General features: G+C 36.3%; 1 protein-coding gene across 1 annotated transcript in view; it reads left to right on the forward strand.

Moving 5' to 3' along the window:
- Positions 1-23,918, forward strand: part of Tenm1 (teneurin transmembrane protein 1) — a gene marked incomplete at its 5' end in the record, with an annotated part of 130,744 nt that overhangs the window by 22,327 nt on the left and 84,499 nt on the right. The window contains 3 exons of the mRNA XM_051179100.1: positions 3,818-4,067; positions 14,094-14,114; positions 17,872-18,104. Of these exons, the coding sequence (XP_051035057.1) occupies positions 3,818-4,067; positions 14,094-14,114; positions 17,872-18,104 (504 nt within the window). The remainder of the gene's footprint in view (positions 1-3,817; positions 4,068-14,093; positions 14,115-17,871; positions 18,105-23,918) is intronic.

The following is a 23,918-nucleotide window of genomic DNA, read 5'->3' on the forward strand; positions in this document are numbered from 1 at the left end:
GAGTGCATATTTATTCCTGTTAATTCTTTAAAATTATTGTTCATTACACAGATTAGCATATTTTTCTAATATCCTCTAGTGATTCCCAGGAGCAAGTTGATATATATATTTATATATATATATCAATATATATATATATATATATATATATATATATATATATTAGAACAATCCAGGGTACTAATAGTACATTTTTACCTATCTGAAATAGCAAATTTCCTTAGCCTCCTAGATAGGCCAGTAGTTTGTCGATAAATAGTTTTACTGAGAGAAGATGTAAACTGTCATTGATCATGCTGCCATATCTCCCAGTTTGTGTTTATACCCTCTCAGTCAAGTAGTAAGAGAAATGTGTATTATGTCCCATGTTGGTCATAAGTCTGAAAAATGGTTTCTTCTTTGAAATCAGCATAAAGCACCACCCACTGGCTTCCAGGGGGAATTTTATTTTAAACTTGTTTATAAGCTTCAGAACTTTTGAGCAAGATAGCAGAAAGGTAGGGGTAGTATGTTTTAAAATGTGCTTACTTTATTGCTGTGAAAACTTGGCTATCACTTTGTAGCAGAGATGGGGAAAACACGGGGGAGGAAAGTATCCCATTCAGTGAGATTTCATTGTTCAGTACATACAAGACACCCAGTCCTTAAGAAGTTGGCCTTCACATAGTGTGCATTGCCCTGTTTTAAAATGAGCATGTGTGGCAGAATTTAACTGGAAAAGAAGCATCAGTAATTGATCAAGACTTCCAGAAACATAAACAAAATATTTCCAGAACAACCTTTTGCAGGAGAATTGGTGTTAAATCACTGTTGCTAGATGGTATAGCCTGCTTCTGTGTAATAGAAGGTTAAACAGATTCTTGAAACAACAAAAACACCCTTCAAAATGATCTATTTTTCCAGGGCAATACAAAAGGGGTTTGCCCATTTTTGTTTTGATTGCTTCAGCTTTAAACAGAAATGGTAATTTCAGTACATGGGCACTTTAGTACCTTGCATGAAAGCAAGACATCAATTGTAGAGATGTAATCAGAAAGTACATTGCCTTATGTTTTATTTCCTTTAATCATTCTTCTTTTTTGATGGAGTATGGGGCTTTCTAATCGAAAAGGGGAGTTGTGGAATTGCAGGCTTCGAAGAATGGGTTAGAATAGCCATCTTTAGTTTTTAAATTGCCAGGAGCCTGGTAATAACATGTCATTTTGAGGGCAGTTGTTAACTATACCATTAAATTGATATAAAAAATGGAGATCTACCTGTGAAAATAGATGTTAATAGCAAATCTGGTATTTCCAAGCCGATAATTGGAAAGATTTTTGAATAGTACACCTATTGTGAATTGCTGAGGTACTGACATGCTAAACAATGGTTTCCTCAATTACTAAAGAATGTATCATACTCTCATTGGTTGGATATTCTGCTAACAATCATCAGGCAATTTCTTTTCAATGATGTTGTATAACTGTCATTCCAGTTTCCTTCACTTCTTCCCGTTTCATTAAAATTACAACATTGAGCACACTAAAATTAAATGTTTGGGGAGGTAAATGAAATCCAGCCCTATTAATCATATTGAATTAATTATTCTAAATCATAAGAAATATCCTTACTGGCTAAGAAAAGTTGTCAACAATATAATAAGTAAGTAGCACCCTAAAGTTATCTCATAATCTTGTAATAAAATATCAATTTGTTGGAGTGTAACCTTATAGCTACTCTTGCAAATCATGTGTTGAAAAGCTATCTGGAACCACCCTGAGAGGGAACATAAACATACTTAAATTTGAAATCCAAAGACCATATGATGGAGAGAATTCATAATTCCTGGAAGGCCCTTTATAAGTTTATATTGGTGCCCTGGCGTACATATTTTATGTTGTTATTTATTTTTACCAGCAATGTTCCTATCTCAGAATGATCAATAGTTTCTTTGGTAGAGCTGAGAGTTGGAAGAGAACAGAGGAAGACATTTCAGAAAGCAGTTAGGGAGAATAACAGCGTGAGGAGATAGATAGCAGGACACAAGAGAGGGAAAAATAAGGGCATGCAATACAACTGCATTTATTCATTTGCTGTCAGTTACTCCAGTCTGACACATTGGCAAGCCTTCTCACAACATGGATATTTTACCTGCCCTGGCTCGTTCTGGACTGACTTGTGCCATTTAGCACAGCAGTGCTTGTTCCTTGGATTTTCTGCCCAGACACAGCAGGTTTGTGAAATCATTGAGATGTGGAATAGGAAACTACAAGAGACTCAGAGCCTATTTTCAGCATTTGCTAAGCACTTATAAAGACTTGGCCATGAGGATTGGCACTAAAAATACAGAAAGGAGTAAGACAGAAGATGTGCCTTCAAGGAGTTCATTCATGTTACAATGAGGAAGCTAGAGAAGTGAGAAAAACTGTATCATACAATATGGTAAGTGTTACAATAGAGCTATGGAAAATGGGCACACACAGAAGAGAGTGACTAATTCTGCCTGGATGGAATATTAAGGATGACATGAACTGAGCTCTCACACAGACAAAATGAAGAGGGCATTCAGGAATAGAGGCAATAACGCACACAAAATCATAACAGAAGGGAAGAATGTGAAAACAATTACAATTTTTTGTAATGCTCAGATATTGAAATACAAACAAAAGTGTAATAAGAGAGAAAACTGAAGAAATACAGGAATGCAAAACCAAAAGGTAATATGTATACCTTCTCAGTAAGGAATGCTCTCTTTATTCATCAGTAAGGAATGCTCTCTTTATTAAATTATGTACATAATTTAAGGTATTAATAATCTCTGCAGCAGGATAACTGAACTAAGGCAGTAAGAGTAGGAACAGGAAAATTCTTGCCATGTTAAGGTGAGGAATTAGTAATTGCTTGGGCTTAGAGAATGAAATTAAATTAAATTAAATGAATCATCACCATAATGACTAGATTTACAATTTAGGTAGTTACATAACAAAAATGATACTCATGGGATGGGTTTAAACAAGAGGAAGAGAAGCATTGGTAGAAGATACAAGAAATGTAATGACCTCAACCCCAACCTTTTTCCATTTTGAGGCAGCTGCCTCATCCACGTAAAAATGTCTAGTAAGAAAGCACATGTTAGGCAAAGACTCCAAACAGGAGAAAGTTTCATCTAAGAGGGATGAAAGTCAGAGTTGTGGGTAGAAATGTAATTACCCAAACAGAATGATTGAAAAGCATCTTCATAAGTCAATGTCTCTTGTTTTTGGAATGATGATGGTGAGATATGGTCCAAAATAGGAGAAAAGTCAATTTCCTTTAGTATATCTTTGAAGTGCATTATAGCAGTAAGATTTTTTTCCTTTCCATAAAAGCACACTTGCCATTGTGATTGTGTTTTACTGGGGCTAATGTCAAAATGAATGGAGAGTCTCTTGTCCTGTGCCTGATAAAGTGGAGTCAGGTAGATGTGTATGAGACATGAAGAAAGCCAACCAAAAACAAACAAACAAACAAAAAAAAACTAGTTACATAAAATCCACAGAGCTGAGCAAGTAGGAGATGATTAAATGATTAAAACTTAGTTATCAGATACTTTATTAAAAAAAAATTGGGATCAGTATTAAAAGACTCTTCACATTCCCCCACATCACAGAAAGACAAACTGAGATTAAGGGTTATAGCACTGTCTGTTATGATTATACATTTGAACAAGATTGATAGTAATGAGATTCACCCAAAACTCCCTTCTGTTTTGAACTCTGAGAGAAAACTGAACTTTTGATAAGATGTTTGTGTGGCAAATACTTTTCTAATTTGTGTTCCCTTTTTGTCTTGTGTCTAGGAATCATACACAAAGGAAATGGAGAAAATATGTTCATTTCCCAGCAGCCCCCAGTCATATCAACCATAATGGGTAATGGACACCAAAGGAGTGTAGCCTGCACTAACTGCAATGGCCCAGCACACAACAACAAACTCTTTGCTCCTGTTGCTTTAGCTTCTGGCCCTGATGGTAGTGTGTATGTTGGCGACTTCAATTTTGTAAGGAGAATATTTCCTTCAGGAAATTCCGTTAGCATTTTGGAATTAAGGTAAGTTTCTTCTGTTCTCTGTGTTTGCTTGACAGATTAAAAAAAAAAAGAATAAGATCATGTGAAGAGAAAAGTTATTGCCAACAAAAGCTTAAAGTGTACTTTTCCGTATCAAAGCACTGAGGAATTTCTCCTCCCGTATTTGTTGTCCTGTTAGCCCTGAAACCACATATATACAAATAACAAAAGTGGACTCACAGAGTTGTATATGTATATATGTGCACATACATACATGTATATACATATATGCATGTGTGTATACATGCATATATATGCATATATATATATATATTAATCAAAAAATCAAAAAGAAAGAGGCTGCAGCTTGAGAGTGGAAGGGGATATGAGAGGGTTCCAGGAAAGGCTGAAGGGAGAAGGAAAAGTGATGTAATTCAGAAAAGTGAGGTAATGCTATTTCAATTAAAAACCCAAAAATATATTGAAATTAAAAAGCAGTCTTGGGATAATGAAAATATAATTTAAAAATGACAATTTTCAAAACATGGAGGGATAGGAGTAATGCTCACAAACCCACTCCATTTATTTGAAGGAACTTTTAATTACCAATTTAAGAGCTCTGAAGTATTGCCATCGCTGAACTTGAGACCTCCCCTGTCTGCATGGCTGTTGCATGGATCTTAGTACTTCCAGCTGCTGGTATAAGTTACTTAGTGCTGGCCACTGTCAAGCTAATAAAAGCTACCTGTTCCATCCACTGTTGCTGGTAGCAGTATCACCAGATTCAAAAGGGCTTTTCAGCCTTTTGAAGTCATTTAATGTAGAAGAACATTGAACTTCTGTTTTCTCCTGGCATCACAAGGAAGGAAGAACACTATCTACCTTTGAAAGAGCAATTCAGTGATGATTAAAGCATACATCTTTAGATTTTCTTCCTCTGTTCTAAGCATTTTCTTGAGAGTACAAAGAATGTTAATACCTTTTGTAAAGAATTCATACTTTTTTGCTATACTATACCCTGAAGTTGCAAAAATATCACAACTAAATCAACCATACCTCAATCAGCTTATTTCTGTCCTTTCTGTGGCTGTAAGACAAACTGTATGTCATCTGGAGTTCATAAAAAAGAAAGCATCTATTCCTATCCCGTTAGGGATTAAAACTGCTGCTTCACCCCTGAGGAAACTGGCAGGGCTTGCCTTCTAATCGGTCATGGCAGACTTATCTATAACATGCGACTTTGGAAATTAAGGCTCAAATTTGTAGATTCCAAAGGATTTTGATGTCATCTTTTGAATATTCCATACAGTAATGTTTGCTTCAGGCATCTCCTTGGTGATATAAAAATAGTGACTGACAGAGCAAATGCATCCTAAAGAAGCAATGGTGTGTGCACAGGACCATGGTGATGCTTTGCATCATTCCATTCATCACTTCTGTGCACTGTGATGAAAGTTCAGCTTTGCATGGGCATTCCTAGAATATTTTCACATTTTCATTCTTGCTTTGGAATCTGCCTCCCTTTTCTCAAGCTGAGTTATTCTTTCACACCTAGTTTGTGAAATGTAGTCCCGAGCCACCATCCATTTTCCATATTAATTCACTCTAGTTTTAATACATTTCTTAATTATAATTGCAAATGCTGTCATATGGAAGAAAGCTGCTAAATCCCTTGGCTAATAAAAAATAGACTTTAAAGTTAACACTTTGTAAAGACAAAGCACATCCAAAAATTCTAAGGGACACTAATTCACAGCACCCTACCATAATTGAGTATTCATGAGCCTCATGATGTCAGACCTCATGGAGATTTGTCATTTATAGTAGTATATTTTTTTAGGCATCAGTAGAAATTCAACAGGAACTCTACAACAACTGCATACCTGGATTTGAAGGCCACTTACACAATATCCTAGGGGTGTTTCTTGATATAATACCAAAGACGAATGAAATCACTGAGCAATTCATTCAACATACACGCTGTCAGGTAGCTAAAAGACCTGGTCTTACTGAGCTGATCTAGCTAATCCTGTAAAAAGCCCACATATGTAATCCCTACATGGCTTCCTCGTGTGAGAAAAAGTAGTAAAGTCTATGAAAACAAAACAAAAATGCTATTAATAGGAGGAAGCCCCTCACTAAATTCAGTCCTTTCCTTTGTAATTTAAGTGTAAATTTACCTAAAGTGGAACAATTGCCTTTCATTGATGAAATTCACAGTTAAAGATTCTCAACAATTTGCAAACTTACATTTTAGTACAAAGTACCCTGTGGCCTTCAACACAAAGTCATTTTAAGTATAAATTAAAATAACTTGACCTCAAATTACAAAGTGATTTCTATTGGTAGAAAATACATTCCATTTCTGCTCATTTAATGCACTGTCCAAAGTACACATCATTCTTCATTCCTGTATTCACTATACCATACAATGTCACACATTGTCAGGTACAGAGGCATGCACATATGTGAAGTCACATGCTCAGTTTTTTGTTTTGTTTTGTTTTTGTTTTTTACTTAGCCTACCACTCTATTTGGTTTTTCTGAGATATGATCCTTCAAAGTTCCTTAACCGTTTTTGTCTGACTCAGATTTCTCTAAGAATCCATTTCAAGCTTAGTGCTCTCTCCATAGAAAGAATACACCACCCAAAATTTTCCCATGTTTTAGGAGGACATATTTTCCTCTTTTAACCTCCCTGCTACCAGCAGCCTGCCAGCAACCATTTCTGTAATGAAGCCATGTCATAGAGTCATGGTTAATAGCTCCATTTAAATTAAGTCCAAAGGGACAGAATTTTGTGTTCTTCTCAATTCTAACACTACTCTGATTTGGCCATCACAGAAACAGGATAGTTAAGTATACAATATGAAATAATTCCCTTTTTGACTATAACCAAACCAGTTCATGGCAGCATATGTTAACTGTACATTTACACAGAAACTAATGTAGTCCTTATAAGAATAACGTTTTATTGAAAATATTTTCTTCTCTCATTCAATACATCCCACCACAGTTTCCCCTCCCTCTGTGCCTAGCCTCCCTACACACACACACACACACACACACACACTTCACATTTCTCCAGATCTACTTGCAGTCCATATCTTCTTCATAATAGAGTCTCCAAGAGACAACCACCAAACAGAACAAAACAGAATACATTAAGAAATGTCCAAGGCCCTCATATTGAGGCTGGACAAGGCACCCCAAAAGGAGGAAAAAAGTCCCAAGATCAGACAAAAACATCAGAGATACACCCACTCCCATTGTTGGGAGTCTCACAAAACACTTTTTTAAAAAATCTATACTGTCAGTAACCTATATGTATAAATCAAATCCTTTGCATCTAATTGGTAGCTTTATATATTTGCTATAACTTTACAAGATGTAAACTTTCTGAGAAGAAAGAAATTTATTGAATAAGATCTATATATCTTTAGAACCAAAATACTTGTTGAATTCTACTGTTTGAATAGAAACTTCATTTTCTACCAGTTTTTTTTTTTTTTTTTTTTTTTGTTAAATTCAGTTAATTCAGTTATCTTACCTCACTGAGTGGTTTGTTTCCTTGGAAATATAGACTTATATAGTCAATTTGTCTTTTATATTCAAAATTGTGAGTGGAAGAGCAATGCTGTGAATGGGTTATTACAAAAAATGGTAGAAAGCCATCCTAAATCTTGACACTTTCAGATTATACCTCTTATAATTTACTTTGCCATCTACCTCCTTACTTTATACTTCGAACACCTGCTGACAAGTCTCATACAGAGATGCACATATGAATCATTCTTGGCTCAGTATGTGATGACACTTTGTGAGGCCATAAAATTTGTCTCAAGTGAAAGGCCTCCTGAATTTGCCACTTTTCTATCCTTGTGCTCCATATTTGATCATATTGAATAATTTCAGATTCCACTTGGCATTTCAAAGACTGGTACTCTTCCAACCTTACCCTAGTCATTCAAACCTTCCACATCTGTGTTTTCATTTCTCTGATATCAATAACCATTTCATTTCATTGGTTAACATTCATCCCACCCCTGACCTGGCCATTCCTCATTGGCTGAAAAGCAACTGAAACAAAAGGCCAAGGATATTGTTGTTGTTACAAATTTGCCAAGAGAAACATGTTTCTTGTTAGTTAAGTCTATCCTACCTCTCCCCAATTTCCTATAGACTTGTCTTCAAATAGGAGTCTAGTGAGGGGCTCAAGTAAGATAATAAAGAAATATAACTTGCAAGCTTCCATAACACAAGTCTTTCAAAACTACATTTTCTGAAGACCTTTCAAGATATATTCATTTCTATGACAGTTTGAGTCTTGATTCCCCTGTGGATTTGCTTGTCAAATTAAAATGTATACAGTAGAGGTACATATATGTACATAAATATATGTGCATAATTTAACAGTAGAAAAGTGATATTACAGAATTATGAGTTTAATATTTATTAAAAGAATCCATGAAGGTATTATCTCCAGTAAATGTCTGACACTTTGTCATTTATAATTTGACTGATTGCTTTCAATAGCCAGAAAGTTAAATACCTCTCAAGAAATCCTACTGCATCTTTAGACTTATTTGTGAAAGAGAGAGAAAAAAGAAAAAAGAATTCCTTCTTTATGATCAACTTAAATCTACCCACATGAAATGCCTCTTTATTAGTATCAAATTCTAGAATCTAAAGAATCACAGTAGTAACTTACTTCACAAGTATGAAATCACCTGTCAGATTTCTGAGTTTCTCTTCTTCAGGTCCAATATGTTCAAGTTCAGCTATATCTCATCAATTATGACTACTTCTTTTCTCCTTTGATCTTGGTTAGCCTCGGGTCACTTTTTGGTTTTGTAAAACTAATAAGGATAATGATATAAGTAAAAATAGAAGACACCCTACCAAGTAATTTGAACGAATTCAAATATGTAATATAACCTTGCACACATCTCATAGTCTAATTTTACAATTCTATTAGAAAACCCATTAAGCATGACTGGAAACGATTTACTCTTTATTTATTTTTTTTTTTTAAAAAACATACTTCAATTTTTTTTTGCCAAAATTCAGTTATTCTCAAGATATTTCTTTTTCCTTCCCCTAAATATGAAAGAGAAAAGAAAATAAGAGATTAGAAAATATACCTTAGTACTTTGAGCAATTTGAACTAGACGAATGTCAACATGACATGAAAATTTCTCAAGAGATTTTTACCATTTTTCCAGTGACTGGTTAATATTTCTCTCATTACCTATAGGACTTGACTCCTATCATTGGTTGGAAATGGAGGAGACTTGGTATAGTTTCTACTTAGGAGTAGTTAACATGCCAAGGGATTTTGAAACTCACAGAAACTCTTAAAAAGGATCAAACAGAACCTTAGCTTTGAAGAATTCTATGAATAACTAAGAAATTGCCACAAATCAACATTTTGTTCACAGACTAGAACTACAAATACTAGAAACACTGCCTGTAGATAAAATAGATAGCTATGCCCCACCTGAGTTTCAACTCATATGTTAGCAGTGGCTTTAAAACACATGACAATTTCTGATAATAGGGATAAAGCCAGAGCATGGGAGATGACATTTGGTGGAATTCGAAGCTCTAAGAAGTCAGTCACATACAGAACAACAAAAGAATATCCAAGAAGAGTTGCAGTAAGAGCCCATTATCAGCACTGTAGCAAAAGCCAGAGGCCTTGAGCCAGGCCAATGACTCAAGTCAATGAATACTTGAAAGTAAAGAAATATGGACTAAAGGATAAACTATGTGACTCAATGGGCCACACTACAGCTTCCACGATGAGATTCTTCTCCTTTTTTTTGTTTGTTTGCTTATTATATTTGGTGTTTGATTTTTCTTTTAAATTTTGCTTTATCCTAGTGGAGACATTATAAGGGCAGAGGACAGATGTGACGGCACAGGAAGATGCGTGGGATAGGGATGCATGGTGTGAAATCCACCAAGAATCAATAAAGAAGTTTTAAAACATTTAAATATTTTTTAAAAGAAGTCAATCACAAACAAGCATGGATTCCAAATGATCAAGAGATTAAGAACTCAGAAAGTTGAACAAGGAAGGGAGTCAATTATTTCTGTTCAGGAATAAGGAGAGAAACCAGGAACAGAGTAAAGAATGCATGGAGGGTTGCAACAATCACCAAGTAAGACACTCATGCTCCCCTGACACAAAGTCTGAATAGCTACTCTAAGGTTGACATGGCCCCCTATTTCCCATCTTTAGTCACACACACACACACACACACACACACACACACACACACACACACACACACACACAAAGAAACAAACTTAAAAACAACAGCAACAACAATGAAAGAATACAGCCATAAAAGTACAAATACAGTATGATTATATTTCTGTGACAATACAGAATAAGTAAGTCTATGCAGACAAAATACATACATACAGTTTTGGTTATCTGGGACAAAGTAGAGGAGAAGGAAATAAATGAAAAAATGATAATTATCAAATAGGTACAGAATTTATTCTTGATCTTGTTAATCATAAGGGTTGCATAACTGAATGTGTTTGAAATTGCTGAAATGTACATCTTAAAAGTGTATAATTATGGCATAAAATCATATTGCAATTCTTTTCTTTTAAATCCAAAAAGAGTAGATGGCCCTTTTTATCATCTTTATCCTGGAAAAAAGAAAGCAAGGGTTAATCCACAGATACTCTCATTAGGAATGTCCCTTGCTCTCAAAGGAGTTGTGACTCCCCTCTTTTCTTCTCTTAACTCATGACAAGCTTCAAGACTGTCAGTTCCCAGGTATTAATGACCACTGATGGGCCTTGGCACTTGTGAAGAGCTCACACACTGGCAGCTCAGTATGTAGCCAGTTGATAGCTAGACAGCAGGTTCACTTTGGTAGTGGTTTCAATTCTAAATCCTTAACTAAAAGTAATTTTAAGACAGAACAAGGTCACACACTAGAAATAAATTCCATCATTTTCACTTCCTCCCTCTGAGATGTTAATGAGAGAAGCTGCTCTGCATAATATGGGGCATCTTCCAAATTCACAATGACATTATTGGCAGGATCAGACGCAACTGAGAGAGAATCAAACCATCTCCCTCTCTGCTTCTTGCCATCACCTAAGAATCTGAAAATCCTCTGTAGACACACAAATGATTCTTGTTATACCATGCAAATACAAATTGCTGTAGATGAAATCATATTTTAATGAGATCCATCTAGTGTTTTCACAACTAGACTCCCTTAGAAGAATTGACTTGTTCCCATGATTAGAGCCCGCCTGGCTCCAACAACCTCAAAAACAATGTCTAATAGACAAAGAGAAAGGCACAAAAACCTGAGGTCAGCTTTCTTTCTAATCAGAGCTCTGTTTCATTACTGGCTGAATACTTACTCTTTCGCGATGGACCAAGGAAACAGAAGAGACAGAAGAGACAGTAGAGTATGACCTGTGGCCAGGCTAGTATCTTGGAAAGATTTTTTTTCAAGAGAGTTGAATCCATTTTAGCAGAAAATTTCAAGTAAAATAATTCTGTATCTTTCCTTTTTCCTGGACAGTCAAAGAAAAAGAACATTTCCTGGTTTTTATAAAAAGGTTTAATATCTTCATGTCTTCAAAGTGACCTAAGGGCCAGATTTAAAAGGATTTTAAAATTAAAATGACTATATTTCACAGATGATTATAGCCTTTTATTTCCAGGCAAACTTGACCTAAAGTCAGGCCTGCACACAGCCTGAGCCCCTCATGTGAGAAACATTATACCATGTCACCCAGTGAAACATCCAAGGCAATACCCTGTGTCAAGAAGCTATTAAATGAAGTGCTTACTAAACGTTCCACTTCTTTGTAGCTGACAGTTCTGTTTTGCCCACCCTGGTTGCCCTTTGGAGCACAGATGGCTGGAAGACACAAGGTTTTAATAGTTGATGTACATGATGTTTTATTGAAGCTGTTTTGATGCAGCAGTTTTAATGCTAAGGACATTCTACTGCGATCTAAGGGAAAGTCCCCGTTTTAAAAAATTCTTTGAAGATTTCATACATTTATATAATTTATTTCAGTCATATCCATCTACCATTCATTACATCCCTACAACATTCTCTAGTGCCCCCAATCCTTACTCCCTCCCAACTTAATGCCCCCTTTGTTGTTGTTGTTAATAATTCCTGAGTTAAATTAGTGTTGCTCCTATCTGTGTATATATGGGGCCATCCACTAGTATATTGGCAAACCACTAGCAACCATATCCCCAGAGGATAGTGACTCTCGTTCAACCAGCAACTATTGACTGGAAATTACCCTTCTGCCAAAGATTAGGCCTCAGAAGACCCTCTCCATTAGTACTGGAAGAGTGTCAGGCTAGATATTATACAGGTCTTATGCATGTAACCACAGGTGCTATAGTTGATGTGTAGAGCAGCCACATAATGTCAAACGTCTGCATTTCGAGAGGGAGGTCAAAACCAGGCTACTGAAACCCACAGAGACAGATGACCTGAGCAAGGAGGAGCTAATGGGCCCCCAGACTGATAGCTGGGAATCCAGCATTAGACCGACTCAGACCCCCTGAACATGGGTATCTAGAAGGCCTGGGCAGTCTAAGGGACCTCAGACAGTGGAACCAGGATGTATCCCTGGTGCACAAAAGGACTTTGGGAGCACATTCCTCATGGAGGGATACTCCCTTAACCTAGAGGCAGGAGGGAGGGCCTAGTCCCTACTCCAAATGACTTGACAGATTGTGTTGACCCCCTCCTGGAAGGCATCAACCTACCTGTGTAGTGGGAGGGGGAATGGGATGAGAGGGTGGTCAGGGGGCCATGGGAGGGTAGGAAAGAGGAAAGGAATGAGGGAGGGAGAGACGGAAGGAGGGAAAAGGAAGTAGGATTGACATGTCAAATAAGAAAAAGAAAAATGAAGTCTGCATTTCACTGTTCTCTTCCTAATCCATAAATTCTGACATTCTTTGTTCATTCTCCTGTGATGTTGCCTAAGCCTTATATGGCGGGAGGTTAATATAAATGACTCATCCATAGCTGATCACCAACAGTCATTTATTCTTGGTATTTTGACCAGATATTAAGTCATTGTATTATCTACTACCCACTGCAGAAATATCCTTCTCTAACCAAAACTGACATCAGAACATTCTATGGATATAAACATAAATGTTTAGAAAGCAGTTTGACAACATGACCATTTAACATTACAACTATAGGTTCCCCCAGGACCTGTGATCCCCTAGTCATGTACCTTTGATCAAGTTTACTTCATCAGGCATGACATCCTTCCTGAGGAACAACAGTTTTGTATTCAATCAGAATATGATTGGTTACCCCGTAATTTTCATAGCACTATGACATCAATGAGTACATTCTGCCAGCCATGTCAGTATTGTAACATGCAGAGAAAACCCCCATACATTTAAGTTAAGAGACCTTTTTAAAATTGTATCAATAACTATGCACACAGATGTCCCTACATTATCTCTGAGGTCAGGGTTGGGTTATGTGTCCAGTACAAGTGTTGATAGGGAGACACAGTGTTTTTATATTTCTGTATGATAGGGTTATCAAACTATAATTCAGAAAGTCCCTTTGTAGAAGCTGCTTTTTCAGCTCCAAGACCAATGGTTCTTAAATGTTAACTCTGCATCAAAATCACTAGCTGAATTTGTTAAAAATAAAATCCCAAATCACTACTTTCCAGTGTCAGAATTCTGGTTTAGCAGGATAAGAGAGAGCTCCCAGAATACTGCACATGGGCTAGAATCTAATGGTCCTGATGCACACGGCCAGGGAACAGTTTTTTATTGTCTTCCTGTATTATGTCCCACCAAAGCAAGACATGTAACCACCTTGACACCATCTTTTAAGGAGATCCATGGAAAGAGTGAGTCAACTTTGGCTTCCCACTGACTAAATGATCCCAGTGCAGTCTTTTTAATTGCCACAAGCTGAGTCATGAATTGATGTGTCTACTGAGATTTCTCTTGTTCAATGATACTAATGATTCCCTATTTTTTTCCCTTGCTACTCATGGACAACTTGTGCACCATAGAAACAGAGATACCAGACATAGGTAAGCAAATCACACAAGCAGTTACCTAATGTCCCTCTTACACATCCTAGAATAATGTGCAAATAGGGGATGCTTGCTGCTTAAGGTTGAAGAAATAGTGTATTCCAAAAAAGAAGGTCAGTATATTCAGTAGGAATTTACTGAAGGAAAAAAAAAAAAAAAACAACACTCAGAAAAGAAAATAAGATAAATGAGAGATGGCAGTTCAGTATGTCATGAGAAGGTAAGGCCAAAAGACTCATTATGTTTCCCTAAGGTGATATCACAAATGAGTCCATAAGTTCAAATCAGTTTAATGTTTTTAAGTTTCAAGTTTTTCTTCTCCCAATTCTTAAAAATATAGTTGTCAATTATATTAAGAACAGTGACCATAATGTCCTTCATTTTTTAACTGAGAGTTGCTTTTTGCATTTGATAACTTTCTTTAATAATATCTTTTTCCTTTGACATATCTAATGGATTCTATTTTTCTCTAACCAAAGGAAGTAATTGAAAAGCTCTAAACTGACCATTTACAGGCAATACCACACAGCACTAAAATTAGTGATAGAGATTTTTATTCAACTCATTTGTGTATTACACCTGTCATAACTATTCAAACTTTCTGAAATTTCAAAGGAAAAAAATTTAATTTGTTCATTTCCAAGTGCCAGTTGTCATCAAAATATCCCAGTACAGTGTGGAATATGGATTGTATTTGGAAGATGTTTCTTCCCAAATGCTGGTGCACAAAATTAGTTTTGCAACTTTATCATAGCTTGATTCTTTAAGAAAATTTAGTTGGTTGCCAATTTGCTTACTGGTGAACTACACATTAAAAGTATGTGTTAATTCTCCATTTACAAATCCATGTGATTTTAAATAGTATGAATGAAATGATCACTGCTTACTTGAAGATCAATAGTTTGAAAATAAACTTAACCCAAATGTGACACTGTAGGTCTAACACTCAGATTGCAAAAGAAATCCTCCTATCTGTCAAAATGACACGTATTTAGTCACAATGGAGTAAAGCAAATAGGATTGTAGTGCAGCAAGTTTGCATGTTTTCAGAAAGCTCAAAGAAACCATTGTCAATGAAGCTGCAGTGTACTTGAAAATGCCAGGAAATTGCATATCAATGCAGGGTATATTTCTGTCGAGAAAATAACATTAATTAGATTTGAATTTGTTATGTTTGGCTATTCCCTTTTCTGAAAGCCAGTATATAAAGATGAAGGACAATCGTGATGAACAAAACATGACTAGTTACTCAGGAAAAGGTTAGAACACTAGTAGTCTTTTCTGCTTTCAGATCAGGAGTGTTCTGTTGGCTTTTCGCACACACAGTCACATGTGACTTAATCTGGTCTTAGTAAGGGCACAGAACTGTTAGTAACCTTGGGCAAGCCCCTTTATGGTTCTGGGTTTCCCCAGCTGAAGTTTGAGATGAATACTAATTCTAACTTAGCTTACAGGCACATTGGAGATATTCAATAATGAATGAATGTAATGCATTCCAAAGTACTTTTGTGTGAATAACATTTCTCTTGGAAAAATAGCCCATGTACCCTACCTAAACAAAGCATGATTAATCTGGCTCAGTTGAAACCGCACAAATTGACTACCAAAGAATAAAGGTTATTTCCAGGAAAGGTTGCAACCCATCCTTTACTGTAAGAAAATATAAGTATGTTGGAGAAATATTATTCTGAAGGCAAAAAGTGAACTAAATACATAAAACACTTTCCTCATCCACCTATTTGAGAAGCCTGCTGCAGAGATGATTTGCTGGTAAAGCTGCCAAATCAATTTTGGAATCTGGTGGTGCCCTTTACAATTTATGTACAGCACCTGTCATGGTGGTTCCAGGGTTGAAAGACATCCCTGGAATCTACTGAGTTATCTTACTAAAAGAAGGCAAGTAGAAAAAACAAGCTACTCCCATTGAATCCAGTTTTCTTCCAGTACAAAACTATAAGCTGAGTTTCAAAGTTACCATTTGCCAACTTTATAATTATTAACGCATATGTTTAGAGGGCAATTGACATGGCACCAATGAATGCTCCAGTAAGAGACAATGTGCATTTGGACTAGTGACAGCACAAAAAAAGGGAACATACTGCAGAAGAAGTTAGAAAGTAGAAGGTGACAAGAAAATTATGTTCTATACATGTGAGAAATGGTAGAAAGGAATTGGAAAAGAATGATATCTTACTTGTGGTGTAACAAGTAGGTATGGAGCAGAGTTCTCCACTAAACATATTAGAAATAAAAAGGAAATAGTTACTTGTAGTGAGATAGTCCTTCTGTGGCACTGACCACGCCCATTTGGGGGTGGAGCCATGGGCAGAATTGACCTGTGGAAGGAGGTCAGAGAGAGGGCCGAGAAAAGCTCACTGCCTGGTGTGACTCCGACAGGAGAGCATCGGGTGGAGTTTCCTGGTGTTCATCTGTCTAGGTTGTAAATTATTTCTCCCTGAATAAACATCTATTCGGCCTATTTGTTTATCCTGATCCTTATTTAACTGCGATAGTTCCTCTCCTGCTAATTATTACAATGTATTAGACTGGGTGACACTGATATCTAAGCAAATCATTTAATTTGTATGTGTTCTCCCTAAGCATTATGCAAATAATAAAATGCAGAGATTTAGGGAAGGCTTCCTTCATGGAAGCCATTAAAAGCATGAGAGAATAGATGAAGTAAAAAGGTTTAGTATACTGCATAAAAAATTTAGAACATCTCTAACTATGGAAGTAAGTGATCAGAATAATTACAAAGACACTATGGATAAAATGGATACAACTTCAAAAGCACCTTCTATGTGACGGATAACAAATTGAATCTATGTACACAGCCATGTGACTACGTATGCTGGTTAATTTTGACAACATAACACAAAGTTGAATCACTTGGGTAGAGGGAACTGAGAAACTGCCTCCATCAGATCATCTGTAGGTCATTGTCATAATTACTGATTGATGTGGGTGGGCTCAGCCCACTATAAGCAGTGTCACTGCTAGGTGGGTCATCCAGAGTGGTATAAGAAGCCTAGCAATTCATGGAGAGCAAGCCACTAAGCAGCATTTTTCCATGGTCTTTGATTCACTTCCTGATCCATTTTCCTGCCTTGGGTTCCCACCTTAGGTTCACTAAATTAGGTGGACTCTGACTTAAAAGAGGTAATAAATCCATTCTTCCCCAGATGTGCCTTGTGATTGATATTTATCATGACAAGAAAAAAACTAGAATGCCATGATTATACCTTAGAAATATTAAGTATCATCAGTGTCTGACAGAAGGAAAAGTGTGTTAGAGAAGTGTTGGTGAGTTCAAAGGGGGAATTTGGAAATTGAACCATGTATTTCTGACTCAGCCCTCCAAGATCAGCAATCCTCTAGCTTGAAACAGGCTTTTTGATTGATAAGAGACACCTAGGAAGATGTCAGTGTCCCCAAGGAAGGTAAAAAGAGGAGAAGAGGATGTTTACTAGAGATGGGAAGGAAGTGAGGAAAAGAATGGTTGTGTTAAATTTGGTGAGTTTGAGGTATCATCCAGCTGATGATTGGATAATGGAATATGAAGAGTGTCTCCTGGCATATAATTTTGTTTCTTTCTACTCTCCGTGGACAATATGTGTCTATATGTTAATCTGGAGGATACATAAATTATTTCATCTATTAAAGTATTTTATCCATTTGTTACAAAAAAAAACATACTCCTGGGGTGCAAGTTGAACATATTACTTCTAATAATTTTTTTCCTCTTCCCTAGCACAAGCCCTGCACACAAGTACTATCTGGCTATGGACCCTATGTCTGAATCACTCTACCTATCAGACACCAATACTCGAAAAGTCTACAAACTGAAATCACTTGTGGAAACAAAAGATCTGTCTAAGAATTTTGAGGTAGTGGCGGGAACAGGTGATCAGTGCCTTCCCTTTGATCAGAGTCACTGCGGAGATGGTGGAAAAGCCTCAGAAGCATCATTGAACAGCCCACGAGGTAAAACAAACAAAATTCTGTTCCTTAATTGACTGCATATTTTGTTTGACTTCACTGAGTCTTAAAGCTATTGTCATCCTGTACTCGATCTCAACATTCTGTCTCTTGTAGACAGATTTTCCAGTATATTACAGAAGATAAGTACATCAAGACAAATGTTTAAATGATAGGCATTAGTATGACCATGATTGTTCTCAAAAGATGGATATGCTTTTTATTGTGATTAACAAATAACTAATGCCCTGAGCCATTGAAGTGCCTCTCAGGATATCTACCCTGTCCTGGGTATTGTTTTCTGGGAACTCCACGCTCCAGTGTTTATAGAGTTAACTGGTTCCAGCCTAGAGCCCCCAAGTTCTCTCCTTCTGTCTATGGCCTGTATTGGAGCTAATGAGGCCTGTTCCCAACTTCTACCACGTCTGAAATGCTGACTATCTCATAGCATCCCTATCTTTTATTTAACAAACATTAATGAACCTTTCTTCCTTCAAAGTATCTATATTATTTTTAGGCTACATGTTTTTAAACTTACATTAGCTCTAGGATAAAAGATTCCAATTATTTTGCCTATAGTGGGAGCTTAACCTTATTTTAAAACTCACTTCCCTATCTTGTACGACCAACCTTTACCTCCATTGTCTGGAAGTTAATGAACAAGTCTGTGTCTCCCAATTAACTTCATAATTTTATAGTATGTCCACCTTTAGACTTATAAATTTATGGATGGTCTGTCAATAGATATCATCTGTATCATCTCCTTACTTACTTAGACTTTGTCTTTCTCCTAGTGTTTTATGCATGCATGGGTGCATAATTATTTTAGTGGGTTTTTGTTTTTTGGTTTTTGTTTTTGTTTTTTGAGACAGGGTTTCTCTGTGTAGCTTTCGAGCCTCTCCTGGCACTCTGTAGACCAGACTGGCCTTGAACTCAAGGAAATCCACCTGCCTTTGCCTTCCAAATGCTGGGGTTAAAAGGATGCACCACCACTGCCTGGCTATTTTAGTGAGTTTTACAAAGTATTCATTTCATTGGATTTCACAAAGCCAGGATGAAGTGTTAAAAATACTACACCCTTATTGCAAAACAAAAACAAAACAAAGCAAAGAACAAAGGGAAGAGTGAAATGTTTTTAATTAAAATCAGCATTTACCACATATAGAAAATTATCATTAACTTTAGAGTTTTTATTCTTTTAGAATGTTTTCATGTGCAGCATATGTTTTAATTCTATAAGAGTAGACTCATAGTATATATTGCCATTCTGTAATGTGCTTTTCATACTTCATGTATTATAAATATCTTTCCATGTCAATAAGTACTGTAAGGCCAATGCATTTAATCTGTTAGAAATTCACTTAGTATTTCAAACATTAAGAGGCTATTCTTTAGCCATTTGACATTGGCCATACTGGAATTAAATTCAAACTACTATGATAGTTCAAAGACTTCAGGTTCTTCAACTGCCATGTCTCTATTAAAACCCTTCTAGCCAACCCCACCCCATTAAACCTGAAGTTCTTAAGCAGTATCTACACTATGCAATTAACACTTGATTGTATTTTGTCTTCTTTTGCTTCCCAGTTCCTTCATAAATAGAAAGACTTTTTTGTATAGAACTTTGCAATGTGAAACAACATCTAATATTTTATAACTTTACCCATCCCTCCACCAATCTTGAGCAGTATATAGGATTCTTCAAATGTGTTTTTTTTTCTAATTGATCATTTAAATAACTCTTATTTATGCCAGGTATTCCCTGAGGGAAAGTAAATCTCCTAAGTATTATAGTAAAGTGTTTCTTTTTCTCTACATCCACACAGTGGGCCTACAATAAATATTCAAGGAGTAAATGAATAACTCAGGTGCAACTTATAATCAACTCATCTCTCAAAAAAATCAGGTTGGATCTTACCTTTTATACAGATTTAAAACTCTTGTGGGTATTATAAAGATTTCTGCATACGCAATAAGGAGGAATCGGGCTTGTATTGTGCCTGAAATTGACATCCCTCTGGGTTGCTGCTAGTCTGAAAACTACTCATCTCACCGCATTCAACGTGCTACATAGAGAATGACATCTCTGCTTGTTCAAATAAAGCAAAGAATTGGTTTGGTATAGGTTTTCTGCTTCGGAAACGGCAATAAGAGCCCTGATGAGCAGGATTTACACGAACTCTTGAAGTATCAGTAATTAGAGTGTCAAAATTTATATGTCTATTAAAGCTGATCTCAAACTCAGATTTTCTTCTTGTCATACCCAGCAGTGTGTTTTCTTTCATCTTGATGTACTCATCTTTCTTTACATGAATGGCCTTTACCATCCTCTACTATACTTTCAAAGCAGCCTTGAGTACATCAGGCTCAGACAGACAGCTGATCGTCTGAACTCATCTGAACAACTTTCATATACTTTTCCTGATGCTGTTATTTTAAAATTTGTCCAGATCCAATGAGTGAAATAGAATACTTAAAGAAGTGGAAGTTATGGTATATACTATGAAGGAATGTACCACATCCCCTTTGACAACAGAAACAATGTTTGATACCCTGATAGTGAGTTTTAAAATCACTTAGATTGTGGAACCTTGGTGCACATATCAGTCACCTTCAACATACTGGTGAGAAACTCAAGTGTCCAGCTGCAACTCCTATCTCCACGATGAACTTACACAACACTCACCCTTGTCACTAAATCTCCAGTGAGAGTCTTATGTGGAATGCTATGAGACAGTTTCATAGACTTCTGTAGAAGGAAAATTCATGTAAGAAGCTATGAAATTGCAGTGTGCAAATTGAGAAAGGAGTATTACTAATTGGTAATTTCATCTTTGAAGTTTTCTTGCAGATTCTTTGTCTCTCAAGAAAGTGTAAGTTGCTTGCAGTTTTGCTTTACAACTGTCTGTCATGTGAATCAGCTCCTTCTTGCCACTCCTTCAAATTGCTTTAAGTAGAGACGTGATTTTTCCCCCCTTACACACAAGCTCATAATGAAAAACTGCAGATCAGTAGAAAATGGAAATGTACATCTGGGGAGTGCCATTTCTAGGTTGGGAAAGAAAGCTTGCTCTAAGATGGAAGATCTCAACCTAGGTTGACATATCAGATATCCTGCATATCAGATATATACATTATAATTCATAACAGTAGCAAATTACAGTTATGAAATGCCAACATAACTAATTTTATGGTTGAGATCACCACAACATGAAGAACTATATTAAAGTGTCTCAGAATTAGGAAAGTTGAGAACCACTGCTCTATTACATTAACAAGCAATGTATTGCAATTTTAGGCAGACTTTGGAACATGTCCTTAACTACTCAAGGTACAGCTAGGAAATGTTGATTAGCAAGGCAGTACATTAATTTTCTGAACTTATTCTAAAGCTAAGCTGAAAAAAAATATTGCTTTTGAGATTCTTGATCCTAAAGTTGGAGTAAATTATTAAATCCTACCAAAAGCCTACCAGCCAAAGTTCACAGATCAGAAGCTGTGTTGTGTTTCACTTTGGTTTGTCCATTTGTTTCTGTTTGTGAGAAATTGCAGCTGATTGAGAATTCCAGGCTAGAAAGCCTGCATTTTCTTGATTTATCCATATAAAGTCCTGAATGGCTGTACAAGTCACTATCCCTTACCAAGGTTCCCCTTTCCTCAACACGAAAATAGACAATAATGCCATCAACTTTCGATTCATCATGAATTTTAACACAAGACCATGAAATTTCTCTCATGTAAGATGAAGACCTCAAGATGGTCCCTTTCAGGTTCTAATAGATCACAGTGAACATTTCTATAGCATGTCGAGTGCCTACTATGTGCACTTCAGTCTAGTAGATGTTTTCTACACACGATGACTCCTAGTGTACAAGAGGAAACAGAAACTCAGATAGGGCAAGAGATTTGCAGGGATACAAATACCAGAACTCAAACCAAGCTAGCCTCATTTATAAAACATTTTCTATGAAAAGACAAAAACGGAGAATAATAGCACTATCCCACACTCCACACCTTTGTACTAAAATCCAGGATCTCTGGAGAGGATACAAATTTTGAGAGTACTTTGTAATCTAGTAACATGCATTCAACAGTCAGGTTTCCTTTTCTTATTACATTTTCTGTGATTTTTTTTCCAAATGAATTGTGTACCGATAGTGTACCATATAGCATTCACATAGTCTGTAAATGTAATTATTCAAATAAATCTCCAGGAAACCTTGTCACATATTTTTTTAAGTTTCTTCAACTAGGAACTTCACCAAATTTTCCTTAAGGGACCAAGGCAGGAAACCTTCATTTTATTAAATGTCCTGACTGCAGTAGTAACTACAAATTTTGTTTGAAGGAAAGAATGGGAGCATCCTCAAATAGAATTTCATATAATAATCCCTTGGTTCTTCTCCGGGAAGAAACCTTTATTTCTTCCAATATGATATACTTTGGTTTGAATCACAATAAAAAGAAACATTAGTCATTTTCCTCATCAATACTTCCATAGGTTTATCAAAGAAGTTGAAGGAATACCATTCCCCAGCATTGTATATGAGTTTGAATTGACCTAGAAAGATGATTTTAAAACATACATGGATGATGTCGTTGAGACTTGGGTTCCATTTATTATTTTTACTGCAACTTTCTTTAATTCTACAGAGAACTCAAACGAATGAGTCATGTAATAGATGACCAAGTACTTAAGCAGAATGTGAAATGGTACTAGGTGGGGTTATAAAACAAAATTTGTAACAAGCTGAATTCACTTGTGTTTTTCCAAGTAGATACAAAGGGTGAAGGATTGACAGGACATGCTAAAATTAATCAATGACTTAATATGGTTTTCTATGACCTCACCACAGATTATATCTCTCTTTGCAAATGTGTCTTTAAATAAATTGACCTAAGAAGCCAGCAGGGCTTAGGCATTATCAGTTGAGTGCAAACAATTTTTCCAAGGAAGAGAAAAAATTCTAAAGTCTTTACACCTTTAAAAGGTGGCTTTAGGGTATTCTTGAAACTAGCTACATGATTCCTTTAAACTTTATGGGAAATTATGGAATCTTAAACTTCTACTCTTTCCTTGGCATCTGCATACTATTCCCAAATACTGTATTTGTGATTAATGAAAAGATGATAAGACAACAATTAGTGACTTCTTGTTGGCATCAGTCGTGTCTATAAGGAAGAGAACATAGTAGAGAAACAAGAAATGATTTGGGTTCTTCAGTGCAGTGAAGGCACTAATGATTTCCCTACATTCCTTTATCATTCATACCATTATGACTTCTTGGTGACAACCATTAGGCAGAATAAGAAGAATATGTCTGAATAAAAGTATAGTAAAACAAATGTTGTATTTAAGATTCTAAAAAATAATCAGTGTTTTATTTTTATAGTTAAAAATATTTCAGGGTAATGGCAGAAGCAAGGGGGGAGTAAGAATTTACGATCTCATCCTATAGTCAGAAGATTGAGCCAGGCAGTGGTGGCACACGCCTTTAATCCCAGCACTGGGGAGGCAGAGGTAGGTGGAACTCTGTGAGTTCAAGGCCAGCCTGATCTACAGTGAAAGTTCCAGGACAACCAGGACTGTTATACAGAGAATCTCTGTCTCAAAAAAAAAATATCTCAAACATGAATGGCGGGGAGAACATCAGGACGGAAGCCCATATGAACTCACAGAGACTGTGACAACAGACACAAGAGCTGCATAGGCTCAACCCTCAAACCAGAACAAATCACAGCACAGAGACAGGGAAGTACATGCAAAATACCACTCCTAACCAGAAGCTATTTTCTCTAATGGGTATGTCGACTACACTC

This window comes from Phodopus roborovskii, unplaced genomic scaffold (assembly GCF_943737965.1).
Source record: "Phodopus roborovskii unplaced genomic scaffold, PHOROB, whole genome shotgun sequence".
Lineage (NCBI taxonomy): Eukaryota > Metazoa > Chordata > Mammalia > Rodentia > Cricetidae > Phodopus > Phodopus roborovskii.